This window comes from Phragmites australis, chromosome 9 (genome assembly GCF_958298935.1).
Source record: "Phragmites australis chromosome 9, lpPhrAust1.1, whole genome shotgun sequence".
NCBI lineage: Eukaryota > Viridiplantae > Streptophyta > Magnoliopsida > Poales > Poaceae > Phragmites > Phragmites australis.
This window is the reverse complement of record NC_084929.1, coordinates 28,851,788-28,871,903: the sequence shown is the minus strand read 5'-3', so window position 1 is coordinate 28,871,903 and position 20,116 is coordinate 28,851,788. Positions and strand designations below refer to the sequence as shown.

Genomic DNA, 20,116 nt, shown 5'->3' with positions numbered 1-20,116 from the left:
GCATCCTTGTAAGTGGGGAATGCGGGGGCCAACAGGTCCCGGGCACGCTTCGCGGCCGAGGAGGCTGCAACATCGAACATTCGCTTCGCTCAGTGGTCGGACATCGCGGCGGGGATTCGGTGGTGGGTGGGATCGAGCAGTGGCGCTAGGACCGAGCGACCGGGAGGGGCCGACACTAGAGGAGGCGACAGGGAGAGGACGTCGGTGACTGCTGAGAGGCGGAATAGAATATGACGGGGAAAATGAAAAATAACGGTTCGGAAATAGTAATTGCATTGGGGTAACTACAGGAGGCATATGGCACATGTATTTTACCTATAGTCACAATATATAAAAAACTGGTGAAAAATAGCTTATAGATTATGGTAGAAAAGAGGGTGAGCTTTTAAAAAGCAGAGTGTAAAAGCAGCATGTTTGTTTTAGCTTCAACATTTAAAAGCTACTTTTCAGAATCCCTAGCTAAAACAAACATACCCTAAGTTTAGCTAATTGTATTAGAGACGACGTGTAAACCATAGACCACTAATCAACTTTGGGAAAATTTGCTCAATAACTCTACAAAAGACACATAAATTGGATAATAACATCCAATGTGATGATGCCAAGTGAAGCCTGAGGCCACATGGTCAATGACACATCAATATTATTTCCCAACTCACATGATATTTGTAGTTATCAAGCAACTTGCCGGGCCCCTCGATCATGTTTTGGTCCACAGAAGCATGCAAGCAGCAAGCTAACCCAAATGTCTAAATCCGCTAATGCACGAGATAAGCAATTATGCTAAGCCCCGCTTCAAAACTTGCTGGGATATAATGTATAAATTGATTTCCAACTTTGCTTTCCTTCTAAAATTGTTTTGGCTAGTGCCTCTAATTCCTTCAAGATGGGTTTCAAGTTGTTTCGCTGCCAAGAGAGAGGTTCTTTAAAGGATGAACCGGGGCATGTGAAAAAGGCAATAATAATGAAGTGGGCAAACCGTTCGCCACGAGGTGGGCGTAGTCTTCTTCATCATTCAGACAAATCTGGAAAATTGCCATGCCTTGTTGCTGTTGGGAAGTATGCTGGATCCGTCAGTCATCTCGACCAGACTGAAGAGAAAGAGCAAATAAATGGGCAACTCTAATCTGCCAAATTTCGAAATAGAGATTCTAATTGACCTGTTCTGAATTCAATAGCTTCCTTCCACCAAGTCCTGTCGTTTAACAGGAAATGGTTTTCCCTCCATTCCAGATTCCCAGAGCACCAACGGTCTAGCATGTGAACCACTTCAATGATCAAAGCCTGCTGTGCTGACTCTGCTGCAGTTAAATGTTTGCGCCTACAACAGAATGAAGTATTCAGTATATGCAGAAACAATAACAGTTCAGCAAACGGATGATATACCTTACCTGAAGCTCAGACGCTTGGTCATTTGATAATATTTGACAAAAACGAACAAAAAAATTCGCTGATAAGCAGCTTCCAGAGCACATACTGCACATAAGCAGATAGTTTGGGACTATAATAACAAGTGCACCAGACACTTTCCACTGTTAATATTGTCAGAGAGTTACAACTTACAACAGAGAAGACCTAGCTAAAAGAATACACAGACTATTGCAGCAATGCCCATTTTTGGAGCAAGATGGAAAAAGACAAAAAATGAAATTTACAGTGCCTGTCTTCCATTCAAACTTTGTGCGTGATGACAGACTGCTAATGAGCCATGTACAGGAGGCAATACTACCCCAAACAGTTTGATACTTCACTGACAATGGATAGCAGCCCTACAGGTGTTAGATCTGTTGTCGAGAGTTAAAGTGACTCAATGGATTGTTAGCACCATGATGGTCTAATCCTCCAGGGAATGTGGTGTATCCATGTTGGCAAATGCTATCTGAGGAAAAACCGCCACCCAGGAGAATAGTGACATACAATGTTGTGGCAGGTTGCTTTTCAGGTGAAATAGAGGACTGCAGATCACATGAAGAATGAACAAATTAAACTGTATGCCGGAACAAATAAGGTTAGCCTATTGAAATGCAACTGTGAGATACTATCTAGTGTGTCTGGGTTTTGAGTGTTCTGTTCTGTTCAAGCGGCACATGCAGTCAGGACATGGAAAGGTGTATATGGATTCATTTGGTCTTTTCATTTCTATCCCTTTGGCATCACTGTGTGCTCTCATATTAAGCAAGTGCCGTTTCAATGACTTCCACCTGCACAAAAATGGAAAATATGATTTTAGAGACAAAGAATGTGAGGTGTTCAGTGCTTAGAACCTGAAATAAAGCAAACAAACACTATGGGCAAAGAGTACTATCATACCCGATACGTGGATTATCAAAGAGTACAGCTAGCCTTCTTTTATCTGGTTTAATAGTTTTTGAATGCCCACCATACAAGTATCTCCTGTGACCCATAAGGAAATGAGGGAAATTTCCACCTTGTGTGGTTACAAAAACTTCACTTTGGGCACAAACGCTATAGTCAATAGCAGCCATCCTCGAGGAGAAATTCTGGCAATCGTGTATCGATTTAGAACAATGAACGTATGGAAATACAGAACAAAAAAATGTGGCTAACCCTATAATCGCTACCTTAAATGGCGCAAGTTCCTCTTCTGATGCTAGAGTCTCTTTTGTCTGTAGGAGAGGAAACATTTCAAGAAGAGGAGCCATGTTCTTCTCTGCTCTGTAAATCTTTCCAGATGCCAAAAAGATTGCAGTCTTATTGCTGAAACCCATTCCACGAAGCATTAATCCAACCTAAAGATCATAGCATAAACATCGAAATCTTCAAGATAAATAGTGCAGTGATCCTAAATGAATCTGTTTTTAATTGGATAAAAGAAAATGTACAGAGTATGGTAAGCAAAATTTGCTTGACAACAAATATCTGGAATTTCATTAAAGCAGGTGTTCTGCTTCTGATATTAGATAGTGGCATACCTCCAAAGGTGTTAGCGGACATTTTCCATTCATTCTTATCACTCCTGGCTTTATTACCCGTCCTCTCTTCGTAAACTTTCCTCTCCAACCTATTTCTCTGGCTGCATCCATCTCCTTTTTCTCCTCATCACCACCATCATAGACACAACATGAGAAGGCAACCATATCCTGCAAGATAACAATTAGCAGATACCCCTATTATTTCATAACACTGGCGGCATATTAAAACACCAAAAGTTAAATAGAAAAGGGTGGATCCCTGGTTCCCAAATATATTAAACATCAAGCTTTTACGAAAGAAATCCAACCTCCTCAAAACGAAGATGCACTGAGATATATTTTCCATTGCTTTCAACACTTTTCTCTTTCATTCGAGAAACTAAGGTCTCAGATAAAGATGCAATTGGCTTGGAGAATTTTAAGGCTTCAAAATTAGCCAAGCATCTTAACCGTTGAACAGCAGTTGGTGCATCAAATGAGAGCCGGTTGGCAAAAGGAGAAATCCTGATGAATCTGTACTATTGAGCACATAATCAGAAAGAGTCACATCATAATAAAAGTGGGCACTTCATGATATTCAACAAACTACAAACGACATTTCCAGAAATGGATGCAATCAGCCAACTTCTAGATAAACAGCAGTGTCCTGGTAAACAGAGGAATGGTTTCACCAATGAGGGCTCCTATCTGATTATTAAAAATGTATCTAAATGTAAAAGGAAGCATAAACAATTGAATGTTCCTCAAAACTCAGTGTCCCAGGCCACGGAAACTACGGCAAAGAAATGAAAGAATTGATCAAGTCAGAAAAAATAGATGCCGCAGGCAAGCTTCCGGTGTAAAAAGGCTACCTTCTAGAATAAAATTAACAGGATACTGTTCAAGAGATGCTCCAACTATCAACAATGATTTTTAACAGAGGATGTGGTACATGAACTAACTATAGATCAATATTGTAGAGAGTGTAATAAAATGGCGTAGTTGTTACAAAGATATCATAGTGTATTTACAGTTTTTCATGTGAAATTTATTAACATCATATTCGTATCTAGCATAGTAGCGATGCACCTCTAAGTTTTAGACTCTAATGTTAGCGTAAGTGTACTAGTTAAATCATATATAAGGTTAGCGATTAATGACAGGATATAACATGAATTAAAAAATGCATCATAAAGCACTATATAGCCAAAATGTTATGGGCCTTGGGCCAAGGAACGGCAGCTGCAAGGCTGCCGCACGGCAAGGCGGCAACAGCAGGGTGCACAGCACAGCAAGGCGGCGGCAGCAGGGTGCACAGCGAGGCAGTGGCAACAAGATACGTGAAGCACTATGGAGATAAATTAGTTAGTTAAGTTAGATTGAGTTTGTTATCCAGGTTAGCCTTATATGTTAGTTAGTACGTGATCTCATCTATTAGTTTGTTAGTAGCTAGCTCTATATAATGTGCCACAACTCTTCCATTGTAATCAAGCAAGAAGAAACCTAAAGAGCGGTCAGAGCCTCCGAGATGAGGGCGACTAACCGGTTTCTTCCTATTATTCCATCTACCTTAGTCAATCCATATCATTTAGTATCAGAGACCTCTGATCCTGCGCCTACTCGCTCACCACAACTTCTGTAGCGGCCAACAACAAGATTTAGTCACCATCCACAAATTTCCATCTACAACTTCTCCATAGCCATGGTGCCTTGCCTCCACAAGTTGCACTATACCGAATTTCCGACGCAGCACTATGCCAATTGGTCCTTCAGTGAGGAACAAACAGTGGAGGACGCGATGGACCTCAACCTCGACGACTTTTTCTTCCATGAGGAGCACACAGCGGAGGACACCACCCACGACAACCAGCCCTGCTCCACACAGCTTCTGTGTGGATCTGGAGCGCCGCCCGACTGCCACCGCTCATCTGCCGGCGCCGCCTCTTGTTCCACCGAGCTGCCTCTCCAACCAACCACCGCCGCTCCTCCGCCCGGCCTCTCCACATGCCTGCGCCGCCTGACGTAGTCCGCCTTGCATCGTCACTCCTCCGGCCGGCGCCGCCCACCAGAACTTGAGCGGATCAGCCCAATCCGCTCGTGTCACCGCCCGGATCCAGCCTCCTGCTATCCATCCGATCGCCGCCACTCATTCGCCCCGGACGCTCCTCAACTCCGCGCTGCATGGCGGCCCCTAACGCAGCCGCCATCCCTGACGCGGTCGCCGCGTCCATCCATCCCACACCCTCTCCTTCCTCACGACCACGTCTCCAAATTTCGACGGCCTTCCTCTACTGCTGCTGTACCTTTCACGAAGCACAATCCTTGCTCGCCTTCTTCAACGTCGCGGGCAAAGGCAACATCATCGTACAACGTATGCTGCTATCCTCATCAACACTGGGCAACATCGACCTTCTTCGGCAGCCTGCTGAGCATGCACAAGAGACATCGCATCCATTCGTCGACTTTGGCCCTGCAACGCCTACAACAATGGCCACCACAACAGCTAGAGGACGAGCTGTCTTGGAGGGGTGGTGTAATGTCATGGGCCTTGGGCCTAGGAACATCAGCTACAAGGCTGTAGCACGGCAAGGCGGCAGCAACAACAAGATATGTGAAGCACCATGGAGATAAATTAGTTAGTTAAGTTAGATTGAGTTTGTTATTCAGGTTAGCCTTATGTGTTAGTTAGTACGTGATCTCATCTATTAGTTTGTTAGCTAGTTTGTTAGTAACTAGCTTTATATAATGTGCCACGACTCTTCCATTGTAATCAAGCAAGAAGAAACTTAAAAAGCAGTCAGAGCCTCTGAGAGGAGGATGACTAGCCGATTTCTTCCTACTATTCCATCTACAATAGTCAATCCATATCAAAAAAAATGATTTAACATAAGGAACAGTAAATTCATGAAGAAATAACTGAATTGGATTTAAGATCACCTTTCTTCAACTAATTTAGGAAGAACAATATCTTTGTAGTATTGAATACGGGCCCAAGCCTTTATCTTGAAATTGAATACATTGCTGAGATTGTGACCGAACCGCTCCATTATAAAGTCAGGCACTTTGTCAACTACTTGAACATCATTTTGTAGACGTTGTACAAAGTGATTTTCATCATAAATATCACTGAATTTGCTGTATCAAAAAATAAATATCAGTAATCGTATTTTGTTAATACAATTTACAAGCAGAAAAGTTCAAAACTGATAGGCAATGTTTTCGTCAGCTATCAGGAAGCTAAATCTAATAGGTGTACATAAATGATCAATTACATTTATCCAACCACTAGAGTTGTCAAAGAACCTGAAGAAAGTGGAACAACTCAACAAAAGGGCAGAGTCATCCAACCAAGTGCAAATGTATACAATGCCCAACAATAGGCAAAGCGGTCCAACCGTCAAACAATCAATATAGTCTGCCATTTTGCCTCCTAGAATTAATTGATATAACTCTTTTAGAACTTTCTCAGCAATAATAACAAGTAAACACAATTCAGCTACCCAAGTTACTCAATATGATGTGCAAACAAGATAACAACCCATATCCCGTGTGCAGTAAGCAACAACTAGAGACAGAGTGCACAAGTCATTTCACATCAACATAATTTTGTGTATGTTATTAAGATTGTATAGGCAGATGTGGGAAGAATATTTCTGGTTGCTTCTAGAGCTAACGTTATGAGAAGTGCAACTCCCTCAGCCTTACTTGACATTAGACACTAATACAAGCTATGTCTAAAATGAAAATAAAAAAGATAAGAATGAAGCAATAATAGTATAAGGAAATTGATGCATAAGTTATGGTTTTGACACGTGGATTGCAAAAGTAATAATGGTATGAGGAGACTGATGCATAAGTTATGGTTCTGACACATGGATTGCTAACTTTCACGCGTTTCTATTCATAGATAGTTCTTTGAGGATATTCTATTCCTTCAAGTCTCTCCTTACAGACTCCTCCCATGTTAGGTATGATTGACATATGCCTCTCTTCACATTATCAGCGCATCTCATTATCCAGCTATGCACAGGTGACTCTGGAGGCCTCCGTTGAATATGTCTAAACCATCTCAACCGATATTAGACAAGCTTTTCTTCAATTGGAGCTACCCCTACCCTATCACGTATACCATTATTTCGGATTTGATCCTTTCTTGTATAGCCACAAATATATCGCAACATACGCATCTCTACTACACTTAACTGTTGGACATGTCGCCTTTTAGTTGGCCAACATTCGACGCCATACAATATCACGGGTCGAATCGCCGTCCTATATAACTTACCTTTCAACTTTTGTAGCACCCGCTTGTCACAGAAGATGTTAGAAGCTTTACGCCATTTCATCCATCCAACTTTGATTCTCACCATCCCTCTGTAGCATCAATTCCAAATATCGAAAGGTATCCTTCTTGGGAACCACTTCTTCACCGAGACTAACATCTTCTCCCTCATGCCTAGTAACACCGAAATCGCACTTCATATACTCAGTTTTGGTCCTACTAAGTCTAAAACCTTTTGATTCTAAAGTATAACTCCACAACTCCAATTTCCTATTAACTCCTATCCTACTCTCGTCAACTAACACCACATCGTCAGCAAAGAGCATACACCAAGGGATATCTCCCTGAATGTCCCTTGTGACCTCATCCATCACCAAGGGATAAGTATTTTGTAAAGGCAATTTCACTAAAATGAAAGAACATCTCTCACATTAGCATCAAACAAGATTACCATGCATACTAGGAAAAATATAATACGTTACAGATTTAACGTCATGAACTTTTACTTTCAACAATACATTCGTAAAATAAGGAAGACCGAGGGAAACCCATTTGTCTCACAGGGGTTCATGATATATTTCAGACTTAATTCAAGTTAATAACGAGTCAAACACATATTTCAGGGTGGGGAGATAGGGAGTGAAAGAGACCTAGGATCCCTCCAAATGCTATGGAAATGGAAATTTGGGATAATAAGAGTAGCATTTAGAAAACCAGCAATAGCGACTGCATTGCATATCTGAAAACAGAAAAACAAAAGAGAGAGATGCATGGGTGAGTAACTAATTATGAATAGAACATATGTAAACTATTAGGAGGAATAAGGAACCACTGAGGTAAAGCAACTACCGATGTCCTTTGTTGATTTAAACCACCATTTGCCTCAACATATATGTAGCCATTTGATTCAGGCAAACCTAACAGAAGTAATGAAAAATAATTAGGGAGATACAAGGGGTATGTTCAAATATGCAAACTCTCTAAACGCAACTCACTCCAGTCACAAACAAAAAGTGATGTTTTTGCCTTTACATAGGCTATGATGGCACATTCATTTACGGATAAATTTTCGTATATCCTGAAAAGGTTATAAAAGTGTGATTTATGAGAGTAAATTTTATGACAGATTCACCCATATCATTTTCATATATCCAAATAACATATTCTACAAATATTTGAAGTCAACATTAATATATTTTGACTACTTTCTAGGCCTCATTTTTTTTAAAAGAAAAAGAACTTGTGGAAGTAATATGTATGAGTTCTTCCAATGGTGAACTTGGTAAGCGCGGTACATTAAAAACAAACTTTACAAGAATCAAGAATGAAGAAAAATGATTCTTATATCAGGTAGATGATCAGTTAACCATCAATAAGAACTTGTCAATCATATAATAAAGCATATTAGGTCCCAACATGCACTGCTTGTGAGTTTTATGAGGAACTCACATCAACGGAGGCAATAATAAGCAGTAATACATCTTCTACTTGCATGTTTGCGGTTCTATAATAACAATTGAACTATGAGCGATGAATCGACCCGACCATATGTGAAAATGAAAACGTAAGACAGCATCAAGTAACTTTTGGCATGATAAAATACAAGAAATCAAGTTTTTCTCCACAATCAGACTATGTTCAGGGGTTTACTATTTACATATCAGAGAAGAAACAAATTCATTGGAAATACACTAAAGACAGTAGAAGGAAAAACAAGCAATGCTAGAAATCACAAATCCACTGAATGTGCACACCTCATGTATATTATTTACTCAAGAAAAATAGAAAAGAAAGTCCTAGAAAATGGCATACCATTGGTCCCATTGTTTATGCAGGGTCTCCATGCGCCACCTTTGTAAGTGTGCCTCCATACAGTTGCTAGCTAGAAAATTATGAAAATGTGAGAAAGAAGCATACATGCAAAATTAACATAAATTAAGAAGGAAATTGTATCGAGAAGCAAAAGAAACATCATAAAAAACATGCAACAGAAGATTAACGATGGAAGTACAGGATATGTTCTTTTTCTATTTCTTTACTGGACATTACTTTGTCATTTAGTTAAGATTCTTTGCAGGATATTATAATGAAAGATGGACGTAAATGCATATATATACTCAACATGCTTATTCCACTTGACTTGAGAAAAAAGGAAGCTCTAGCTGCTGATGGATTTAATGTTGAACCTTCCCATTCATGCACCGCATCCAATGCACAAATATAAGTTTAAGGGATTTCAATTTAGAAACTCATTTGTTTGGTCTGTTCAACCGCACTTTATATCAGTTCATCTGAGATTCATTTGATTGGTCCGTTCAACCACACTTTACATCTGTTCATTTGAAATTTTCTTGTCTGGTCTATTAAACCAGACATTACATAATGTCATTTGAGGACATAAGAAATAGATAGTGTAGATACATGCAAGTGATAAATGAGTAAATAATGGAAGAGATGACTACAAAAGAGATGTAAAACACCTAAACACCAGAAATGCAGGAGCAGCTTGCTTGTTGTGTTGCCAGTTTGCTAAAAATGCCTCTTGAGCATGAGCGTATCAAGTTTGTTCTTAGCCATCTCATGATTTTAATTTTGTAGTATACAATGATGTGCCTGCACTGTTTTTTTTTTAATCCGGAGCAATAATTCTCTCAGCAGCAAAAAGAAAAAGGAGGAGGGCAAGCGAAATCACCATCACTTACAGGAGCTGATTTGACGAATAAGTTTTTCTATTTCAATTTTCAAAGGAACGCACAGTGTAGCCCAAACTGCACTAAGCTGATTCAACTGACGCATGATGTTACAAGGTAACAATGACTGATATAAGCTGAATCAAATTTCAGGTGGTGATACAAATATGTTGTTGATGACATCCCATGAAGCTGCAGCAATTCCATACGCTAGCAAATAAACAAACAAAACCCCACGTTCCCTGGCAATTTGAAGAAGACTGAGGGCCAATCGAAATTAATTAACACGAGTTAAACTAATCTAAATCGATACCAACCATCTCTGCTCGATCAGTACATAAGGAAAACATTCCACGCCCAACCTAAGCCATACATTGCACGGTTGATGATCAAAAAGGCAAACAATTAAGCCACATTGCAACCCAGACAATTCAATGCGGCAACGAACGTGTAAAGAGGAGGCACTGACCGCGTCGGTGGAGTTGTCGGCGTCCATCTCGGCGCGGAGGCGCGCGTACAGCTGCGGGCTTTGGTACACCGACCCGGGCGCCTGCCGCGCGATGATCCGCGGCACGGCGTCGAGCGGGAGCGAGCCCATGTACAGCAGCATCGCGGCGACGTACAATAGCGGAGCGAAGAGGAACACCGCCTGCCTCCGCAGCAGCGCCGCGAGCACCGCCCTCGCAGCCCTCCCAGCCGCGCCGCCGCTGCCCCACCCAACCCCCGTCCACGCCGCCGCCGCCGCCGACGTGCTCCCCGGGGTGCCCCTCGCCGAGCCCCCCTTCGCGGGCGTCCGCCTCCCACCGCCAGCCCGCGCCGGGAACAACGGCGGCGGAGGCGGCGGGGACGACGCGCCCGCCGCCCCGCCGAAGCTCCCCAGGCGGCTGTACGCCTGGGCCTGGCCCTGCATCGGCGCCTCACAACAGCCCCACCCCGGGCGGCAGCTTAGGTCTAGGGCTCTCCCCCCCGCGCGCGATCGCTCCGTCCCGCGCCGCGCAATGGGGGCGAGACGCGAGGGAGACGGGACGAGGACGAGGTGGTGGTGGCGCGTGCGAGCGAGCGAGCGGGGAGGAGGAGGAGGCGCGGGCGAGTGCGCGGCGCGTGACCGACCGCGCGCGGGGTGGCGAGGTGGCGTCGCGGTCGCACGAGTAAGATGTAATGCGACTCGAGAGCCTGACCTTTATATGTAATAATAATTTGTTTAGTTGTTTGTATCTTTTAAATTTAATTGGGAAAAATGGTGTTTAATTTTTCGTATAAATATATATTGTATAAGATAAATATATATAAAAAAATGTTATTATAATATTTATTTTATATAGTTGTACTATTATGTGTTTTAGGTTTTGACGCCGCTAGCTGATGGAGATTTGATTTTGAGGGCCATCTGCTCACGTGATGTGTTGAGCTGCAGGAGTTAACGTACGTACGGGGCATGTTTCAGGGGCCTTAATTCGAGAAGCCGTGGACAATTAAGCAGCTAAACGTACGTAATTTACGGTCTTTGCTCGTGGATTATGACAGCGACGGCTCGGTGTTGGGTGAATCGTGAAAAAACAAACATCGTGCTAAGGCCTCATAACTTGTTTGATTTGTGTTCTGAATAAACTTGTTCGAAATAAATAATTAGTGTAATATGAGAATTGATGTGATGTTTAGTTGGGAGGTAAAGTGGGATAAGATAGAGTCGTCCTTATTTTTAGATGAGATAATCTTCTTCTTTTTTATAGATAGGATGAGTCTCTTTTTTTTAAGTTAGAGGGACGATGACGGATGAAAATGAGAATCATCAAATAATTATATCTTTTAATTTTAAATAATAATTATTAATAATACACTAATCAATATGCCCTAACGACGTATTAATGTTACTCTTGACATAGTCATTACCAATTAACAATAAAATATGCTAATTAATTCTAATCATACTCTAATTAGTTCATCAATTGCCACTAACTAGTATATTAACCCTTACAAATTCTAATCTCATAGTAATATATACTAATAAGTAATACAAACATAATAATATCACTAATCATTTTACTAATGAGTATGATTAGCAAATGTGGATTACTTTGTCCCACTGATTTAGAGGGATAGCTTCATTCAGCATATTGGGAAAATATTTCTTAAGAGGGATGATCCCACCCTGCTACCTCTGAACTAAACATCACAAAAACAAGAATCGTCTTCTTCCATCCCACATCATCCCCTAAACCAAACACATCCTAAGTCGATCCCTGAAACCAAACACTCCATTAGCATCTTAAGCAGTTCAAACCCACCCTTTCTCGACTCGCTATCCTATTTTCTTAGCGAATGCAGCAAAAACAGGTCTCCACATCGAATTTGCTACTTGTCTTGCTAACTTTAGGAGCTCGCTATTTCGTCGTCTCGCACACCACATACAGGGAGGCTCCTCCGCTCTCTATCCTAGACTGCAACTTCGTTCTCGTTGCCACCAAGACCTAGGTTTGCTCCTTCTTCACCTTCCCGGTTTCTCGTGGTTCCTTCTCCCCGTCCCGCAGGCCCGAGCGCCAACTCGATAATGCGCCTCCACAGCCCCTGAAGTCACCCGTCGCCGCCCATCCCACGCACGGGCGTTGTCAGGGGGCTCCAACAGGGGTTGCACGGGAGCTTGGCGTCCCACAACGCCGCCCGGGCGGTGTGTAGAGATTAGAGAGAGGATGATTGGAGAGAGATTAGGGAGAGGAGGAATGGCCTAGACCTGTGGGTGGTTGGAGCTTGGGCTACGGCTGACCGATGCTAGGGAGGGAGCTTAGGCTAGTCGGCGTCAGGGAGGGCTGCTCGGGCTGGTCAAGGACGAGGTCCATGCCACAACTCTCTACTCTTGGGTTGGGATGGATGGAGATGGTGCTCTGGTTGGGGATGGAGCTCACAACATCACAGGAGGGGGAGAGAGAGGCCGCGGCAGCGAGCTCGAGCTTTAGCTGGTTGGCTGCAGACATGACCTAGCTTTGTATAAAACGGTTAGAACTATTTAGTAGGTAAAAGATATTGATAAAATATAGGTAAGTGAAGTATATGGAGCTAAATTTAGGGAATATGTTAGAGTGCGCTGAGAAATAGAGAGAATCAGAATAGAGAGTTTCCTATACAAAGAAAATAATGAGACAAATTTAGAAAATAGGCTGGAGATGCTCTTACTACCGGTGTAGTAGCTGAGTGAAAAACAACGAGTGCTTAAGATCATGGTAACATGCAGCTATGCACCTCTACATTGGGCATGGACTTGTGTTATAAGTATAGACCATGTGCCTTGGCTACTTTAGAAGTTTCGTATCGAGATCCATGGATGAAATTCTGTGCTTAAATGGCGCCGCATCCATCCAATGGGTAGTTGGTACTAGACTGAAGAAAAGGATCGATCTTCTCTTCTTGTCTCACGCTGTCTGCCTAAAGTTCGTCACTAGTTTCATATTAAACGATGCTACTTATTTCTGAATTATTAATATTCTATACATTCGAATTACAACAAGCCCGTCTAGCTCAGTCGGTAGAGCGCAAGGCTCTTAACCTTGTGGTCGTGGGTTCGAGCCCCACGGTGGGCGTAGTTAGGTTTTTTGCGGTCTTTCCATTTTGCACCCTACTAGATGTGTTCTTGCTCATCTGTCAGTTGGGTTCGGCAGAGACATGTTCTCAATTAAGGCTACAATTTCTGTAGAATTTTCTACAAATTGAACAAAATCGATGCTCTAATTCCTATAAATAGTTCAAATCGTCAAAATTCAAAGTAGTTCATTACTCAATTTGCAAAATTTGAAGGCAAGAAAACACCATGAGATAACCAAACTTCATCACACTTCACGCTGCAGTCTACGCTGCAGTCTCCATGTAAAGTACTAGTAGTAGCAGAAGTGCGGAACTCCTACATAGTTGTTCAACTAGAAACACACCTTGTCTAGTTAAAAGGCCCAGGTCTAGTTAAAAGCTGCAGCGGGGTATTGCCTGAAGTCACCAACACAAGACTGAACAATTCATGCAGCGCAACAATCCAGTCCGCAATATGAACTAGCATAACATATATGTTACAGTACAACAACCATTTTGGTGATCATTTGAAGATTCCAGAAGCCGTCTTCCTTACGATATCTTGGATCTACAAGTGCAACACAACCAAGAGGGCCAAAGGCATTACTGGTGGTGTATATTACCACAGTAAGGGGCAAGAGAGTACGCCTTAAGAGGCCAGAGATGTATGCCTTAAGAAATCGACAGAAGAATACCTGTTTTGATGAGAGGCCGATGTTCTCCAAATCTGCAAGCTGGAAAATCAAATTGTGTTAGAAGGTGATTTCAAGCATCAGGATTACTTTGTAGTCTACAAATCTTACAGATTTGAATGGTCTTGGTGAATCCTCCCGTAACTCCAGAATGTATTCTGCTCTCCTCGCGCCGATTCCCTAACAAACAAGCGGGGAAGTTAGACAGAAGAAAAGACTGAATAAGAGAGATCAACTTATTATGAGACGAAAGGACCATACTTTCAGCTGTTGTAGCTCCTCCCTGCGTTCATAAGTGAAGTAAAAAATTAAAAAGACTGAAAGAAACTGAATATGTTTGCACATAATCACGTAAGTCAAGCTACACACAGAGTAAAAAATTAAAAAGACTGAAAGTAAGCTGTTCAGCCATCATGTATTCTACTAGACTAACAAGCCAACAGCCAGAGTTTCATTCCTCAACAAAAAAAAAGAAGGGTTAGAGTTTCATTGACGGGGAAACAATGAAGAATGGCAAGATTCCATTTGCAGGGTCATAATGCATAGCTTTTCAGCACAAGTAGATAGCAAAGAAATGTGGCTTGACCTCTGACTCGAGCGTCGAACCTACACCTAGGGGAGCAAATTACTTGAATAAAAAACTAGGAAATTGAATGAGCACCCCCAAATGTCACCCCATGTTTGCAAAGGCCCTTTAGTTAATTTGTGATGTTCACACACCCACAACTGACATATCCATGGTGATTTGTCAAGGTCGAAGATACATGTCTCCCAAGAGGAAAGCTAGATCCTGAGCATAGAGAGATAAAGGGGAAAAGAAACATTCACTTGAAAGTTATAGCCACTAATGTGTGGACCATATGATAGTGTCTATTTATTATGCTTCCAATGGTTTTTTGAATAAATTAGCAGATCAAGAAACGATAGGGGTATTTTGCAAATAAAATGAACTTATGAGGGCGCAAATGCCGCAATAGGGGGACTTTTCGAACTCAGAGTCACATCTAGGAGGATTTATAGCGATTTAAATCCATTTCTTTTTTTTCAATCTACCTTAGTCAATTCTTCAACAATAAGAACATCAACCATTATATATATCAAATAAAGCCAATAGCGTGTAAAAACCTGGAACACTGAGGTGTCAAGAAAAAGTTTGTAGAATTTTGCACTTACTTGTTTGCAGAATTTAAGAAGTCAAGGTACTGATGAACAAGAGTTTCCTGAAAAGTTATAATGTTAATGATAATCTTAAACTGTAGTAGATTGCTCATCTATGAAATGGGCAGGGAACCATACAAACCTTCAGGGTAGACCCTAGCGCATTGAATTTATCTAGGGGTGTAGCACCTGGAATCTTCTCGACTAAGTTACACATTGGGGTTTTGGGTTCCAACAAAATGGGCAAAGTGCCAGTCTCGGATGTCTGCTGCTTTACAGGCACCCTATTTGAAGAAATTGGTGAAAGAGCTCTCCTGAGAGAAGATTCAGACTTGTCCTCTTTGCAAGGAGTTACTGAAGGAAGCACCGCTGCACAAGAGACTACACATGTCAGGCTCGTGTGCGAAAACACATGATAAGTCACAGAATTTGCTGTTAGCAAATTCTATATTCTTTAATCACTTTTTAATATAACTACAAAGCTATTCTGCATGTTAAAAAAATACCTTTACTCATATTTGGATCATCTTGTGTGCTCGCTCTTGGTAAGTTTTCATCTGGAACACGGATGGCCGGATCAAAAAGTATCCTATGCAGCAGAAGATAAAGAAATAAGAAGAGAATATGAAACCATGTAGTCAATCGGAGTACATGATCAGACACACTTACTTCTTGATTTTACCACCATCTTGACCCATTGCCTTAGCTCTACTAGAGATCCTGGAAGATGCCGGTTGCTTCATATGGCTCATAGATGATGGAGTCTTGCTTGAAATTGGGGAGAAAAGACCATCCATTCTTTGGATGCTCTTTGTTTTCCCCTTTGATTCCAACCATGCTCGCAATTTGGCTTCCATGTCAACCTTTACTTTAAGAGTTTCTTGCTTGCTTGCTGAACTTACATAGTTTTCAATATGGCGTGAACGAGCAGCCAGACTTACTGTGTTGACTGACTCCTGGTATTCTGCAGGATTCTGAAATAACAAAAAAACAATTAGCAAGATTCTATGAGATGAGAAGTCTATAAAAAGTTTGAGGAAAGGTCACCACTCACCAGGCATGCTATCATCACAGCACGGCTGCTGCCTCCTAGAGAGTCTTGTAGTATGCGGGTCAATTTACTCTCTCTATAGGGTATTCGGAGCTCATTCTTGTTTAGAGCTGAAATGACATTGGACAATGCAAACAATGATTGATTTATCTTAGCGCTTTCTTGAAGGCGGATCCTCTCATTGAAAGTCCTTCTGTTGTCCTCGCTGCCTAGAAAGGACAATCAATTCAAGCACAATATGAGTTAAACTAGATAGATAAAGCTTAAGCATGTGCAGCCCATTCCGGAGAGGCATACCAGCCAAGTCTATGAGGTTAAGCTTCCCTTTCACAACATCAGCACTAACCCTGAGAGAGAGCACAGCATGGCTTCTACTGGAAACATCATTGAGTCCAGTGTGGGCAACTTTCCTCCTCTGGACGCCTATGGAATAGAGCTCCTGGAATTCCTCCATAGATCGCACCGGGACCTTCAACCATCATAAGACAATAATAAGTAACAAGCTGAATTCCAACAAACACATTCAATAATCAGCAAGCCCCGGCTCATTACCCAACAACAGCCCTTCAGCTGCATGTTACCATCTTTGTCATCCAAGGCCATGATCTCCTTTGCCTTGGGCTCCAGCAAGTCATAACACCGTTCCATGTACACCTCATAGTATGAGACCTCCACGGAGCACCATGTGCCAGTGCAGAGCGCCAGGATGGTTGAAACTGCCAAGGGGATGAGCCCCGGGAAATCCTCCGTGCCCTGCGCAGCAGCCACTCAGTCAAGTTTCAGTGATAGGTTATTTTGCCAACAGTGGCATTTCGTCAAACGCATTGCAGTCAAGAGCAAAACGGGCACCTGCATCGTGTAAGTCTTGCCGCTGCCGGTTGCCCCATAGGCGAAGACCGTCGCGTTGAGCCCCTCGAATATGCCTGGGATCACTGCGACGACCTCCCGATCAAATATCTCGCTGACGTGGTCCTCTTGGCCAAAGAACGCATCTAGTTTGTAGTGCTCACTCCGACTGCAGAAATGGACCGGTGCACCAAAACAAAGCATCATGAAACAAGTAATCAATTACTGGCGGAAGAACAACTTGCAGTTCGTTATCCAGCAAACTAGAATAGATTAAATTAGCCGTACTATTTTTTGATAATTTTGCTAAAACGGAGCTGCCAAACGTCGGAATCTGAAATTAACTCAGGAACGACTCCCAGCTCCAACTCATACATCAAGGGGAGTCGCTGAGGCGTACCTGGTGTGCTGGTCCTTGAGCTGGACGGTAACCTCGCTGCCGGGGCGGCCGCCGAGGAGGGAGACGCAGGGCGTAGCGGCCGAGATGGCCTCCGACGGGAGGAACGGGCGCACGCGCAGCACGACGCGCACCGGCTGCGAAGAGGGAGCGGCGCAGGGGGCGGGTGTGGTGGTCGCCATCGGAGCGAGGCTCACGCGCTCAGCACGCGGGCGGTGGAGACTGGCGAGGAGGTGGAACTCGCAGAGGCGGCGAGCGGCGGCGGAGGGAATCGGCGTGGTGCTTGGAGTCTGGGCGTGGGTGTCGTGTGGCGAGAAGAGGGAACGAGGACGGGTGGGGGAGTGAGGAAGGCGGTGACCGTTGGGAAGCCGGCGGGGAGGCGGTTCGAATTTGAACGCGGGAGGCGGTGCGGCGTGGTGGGCCAGTAACCAGTAGCAGCGGAGGGGAGCTCACCTCGGATTCTGTTGTCATTCCATACTGGATCAGCAATCCTGGCCTCTTGGAGTAAACTCCAACAGTCTAGTAAAATTCCATCCTAGTACATTACAACGAGAGCTAAAAAATTTATGAATTAATATAGTTAGCTAGGTAAAGCTAATACAAAATATCATTTCATTAAAAAAAGTTCAAATAGAGTTACAAACAATGTTGCAGCTAACAAAAAAGGTTGAACTGCTCATATTTATTTGCATGGGGCATGCTGCCACAATCTGTGTTTATGGTGCAAATATAGATATCATTTACGTTATATCAAAAAGGTGATACAGTCCATTTTTTTTAAACAAAGCAGGCTAAAATGGGTCTTTGAAATGTCATGTAACAAGCTGTCAATGCATAGGGATAATACACACCATCGAAGCAATGGATAGATATCCAATAACATAGTTTTGATTGGTATCTAATATTATATGCTCGCCTATAGTTTTGATTGGTATCCAATATTATATGTTCGCCTATAATTTCGCAAAATAGTTACAAATGTTTACATTTGAGTACAGAAAAGGTATAACAGTCGTCAAGTCTTAGTTTTCATGGCACGAATGAACCAATCAAAAAATGTGTTTGCATATGTAAGCTACTGTGCATATGGCTATCAAATGAAAGAAATTATACATTAAGAGCAAAATGATAGAACAAATAACGGATTAGTTGATCATTCTTAGACACATCACCGGTCTATTTTATTCTGGCTACTTCCATAGCGCAGTCTTACAGTTCTTTCACTGCAATGAATAAGTGGCATGGGTACTACAGCTAGTAACCAAAATAGCTTCATTGCAACGGAACACAAAGTCTGCATGAGATATGACAAATATCATGCAAAACAACATAACTATAGGAAAAGTAAAGCGATCAACAGAGGAACACCAAGACAAAATCAGGAGAAAAAAAAAATTAACACCTCAATAGAAGAAGGCAAATTTCCAGTAATCAAGTAGCATTGCGGGTGAAACAATATCACCAATACACACATCTACCTCCAAAGATTTGCCATTTTCCACAAATTAACATCCGGTGAGCATGGAATTAAGTAGATGGTGTGGTCGATTGCACCACCACAGCTAGCAGAAGCGACACCAATACAATAGATAGGCAATACCTGTGAGGAGAGCCCTCAAAACAGAGGGGAATCTGACAGGCATGCTGAACCTGGCCTAGAATGGGCGTATGGTTCCTTTACTCATCCATTTGTGGCTGCACATATTCTCCTCCTCCAAGAACATAGCAACTATGCAAATTGTTTAAAATATAATTGTTCGAGCAAAAAACATGAGAATAAAGAGGCCAGTGAGATGAGCTTATATGCATTGAATTGTGCTATTTATTTATTTTTATTTTTATTTTAAAGTAGGATCTATATCCACAGACTTCATTGGAGGTAGGTATAAATGCATGCCCGTGCGAGCGAACGCGCTCGCGGGCCGGCACAGGCGCCCGCGCCTTGCGTGCGCCGTCCTGGCCAACCAAGCCAGTGCTATTGAATTGTGCTATTTATATGAAAGAAAGCTACTGCATAAGGACTATCAGTCCAGAGTTCCCACAATCCAGATGTCTCACAGACAAATTAAAAGTAAACCAAAGTTTCTATCGTAAAAACCATACACCATGGATGAAAATATCAAAACATTTGCAACTGATCGGGTTTGAAGTATGTTGTTTGATGTTGCACTATACAAATCCTGAAAAGCATAGAAGGAAAAGAAGCAGGCATTTACTCAATGGGATGAATGCATTGAAAAAGCAGTTGTAATTTGCCTAAAGAATATGCTGGCCAAGGGTTAAGCACTCGAGACTATACGCATCTTTTGCAAATCAACTCACTATAATGGACCAGAAATTCAGAAATTTTTGTAAATGAAATCCAACAGCCATTCTATGTTTGCATCAAACAATTACAAGCTCTTCCAAATTTCCAATGCAATCTACAACCAGTAAACATATTCATCAACTCAGGCATCACTCAAACAGAAATTGTGACTCTGATCACATCAAATTGCATATATTTTTATTTAGCATCTCGTGTCAATAAGCACAT

At 42.3% G+C, this 20,116-nt stretch overlaps 2 protein-coding genes and 1 non-coding gene across 3 annotated transcripts; 1 reads left to right on the top strand and 2 right to left on the bottom strand.

Annotated features, from left to right (window-relative positions):
- Positions 1 to 1,534: 1,534 nt before the first annotated feature.
- LOC133929821 (protein ESMERALDA 1-like) lies at positions 1,535 to 10,982 on the bottom strand. The gene is made up of 11 exons (XM_062376587.1): positions 10,653 to 10,982; positions 10,354 to 10,577; positions 9,007 to 9,076; positions 8,044 to 8,111; positions 7,845 to 7,933; positions 5,850 to 6,047; positions 3,242 to 3,446; positions 2,934 to 3,101; positions 2,583 to 2,750; positions 2,311 to 2,501; positions 1,535 to 2,201 (listed from the first exon to the last, which is right to left on the bottom strand). Exons 1-11 carry the CDS (start codon positions 10,792 to 10,794, stop codon positions 2,039 to 2,041), a joined length of 1,686 nt encoding a protein of 561 aa, XP_062232571.1. The 5' UTR covers positions 10,795 to 10,982; the 3' UTR covers positions 1,535 to 2,038.
- A 2,401-nt stretch (positions 10,983 to 13,383) lies between these two features.
- On the top strand, positions 13,384 to 13,456 carry TRNAK-CUU (transfer RNA lysine (anticodon CUU)). The gene has a single exon. It is a non-coding gene; the product is annotated as a tRNA-Lys (tRNA).
- A 228-nt stretch (positions 13,457 to 13,684) lies between these two features.
- LOC133929022 (kinesin-like protein KIN-10C) lies at positions 13,685 to 18,072 on the bottom strand. Its single transcript, XM_062375597.1, has 13 exons — positions 17,584 to 18,072; positions 17,187 to 17,352; positions 16,890 to 17,090; positions 16,635 to 16,806; positions 16,341 to 16,546; positions 15,956 to 16,260; positions 15,793 to 15,875; positions 15,429 to 15,655; positions 15,302 to 15,348; positions 14,390 to 14,411; positions 14,240 to 14,308; positions 14,132 to 14,170; positions 13,685 to 14,004 (listed from the first exon to the last, which is right to left on the bottom strand). The coding sequence occupies exons 1-13, from the start codon at positions 17,760 to 17,762 to the stop codon at positions 13,960 to 13,962; spliced, it is 1,761 nt and encodes a 586-aa protein (XP_062231581.1). The 5' UTR covers positions 17,763 to 18,072; the 3' UTR covers positions 13,685 to 13,959.
- Positions 18,073 to 20,116: the final 2,044 nt, after the last annotated feature.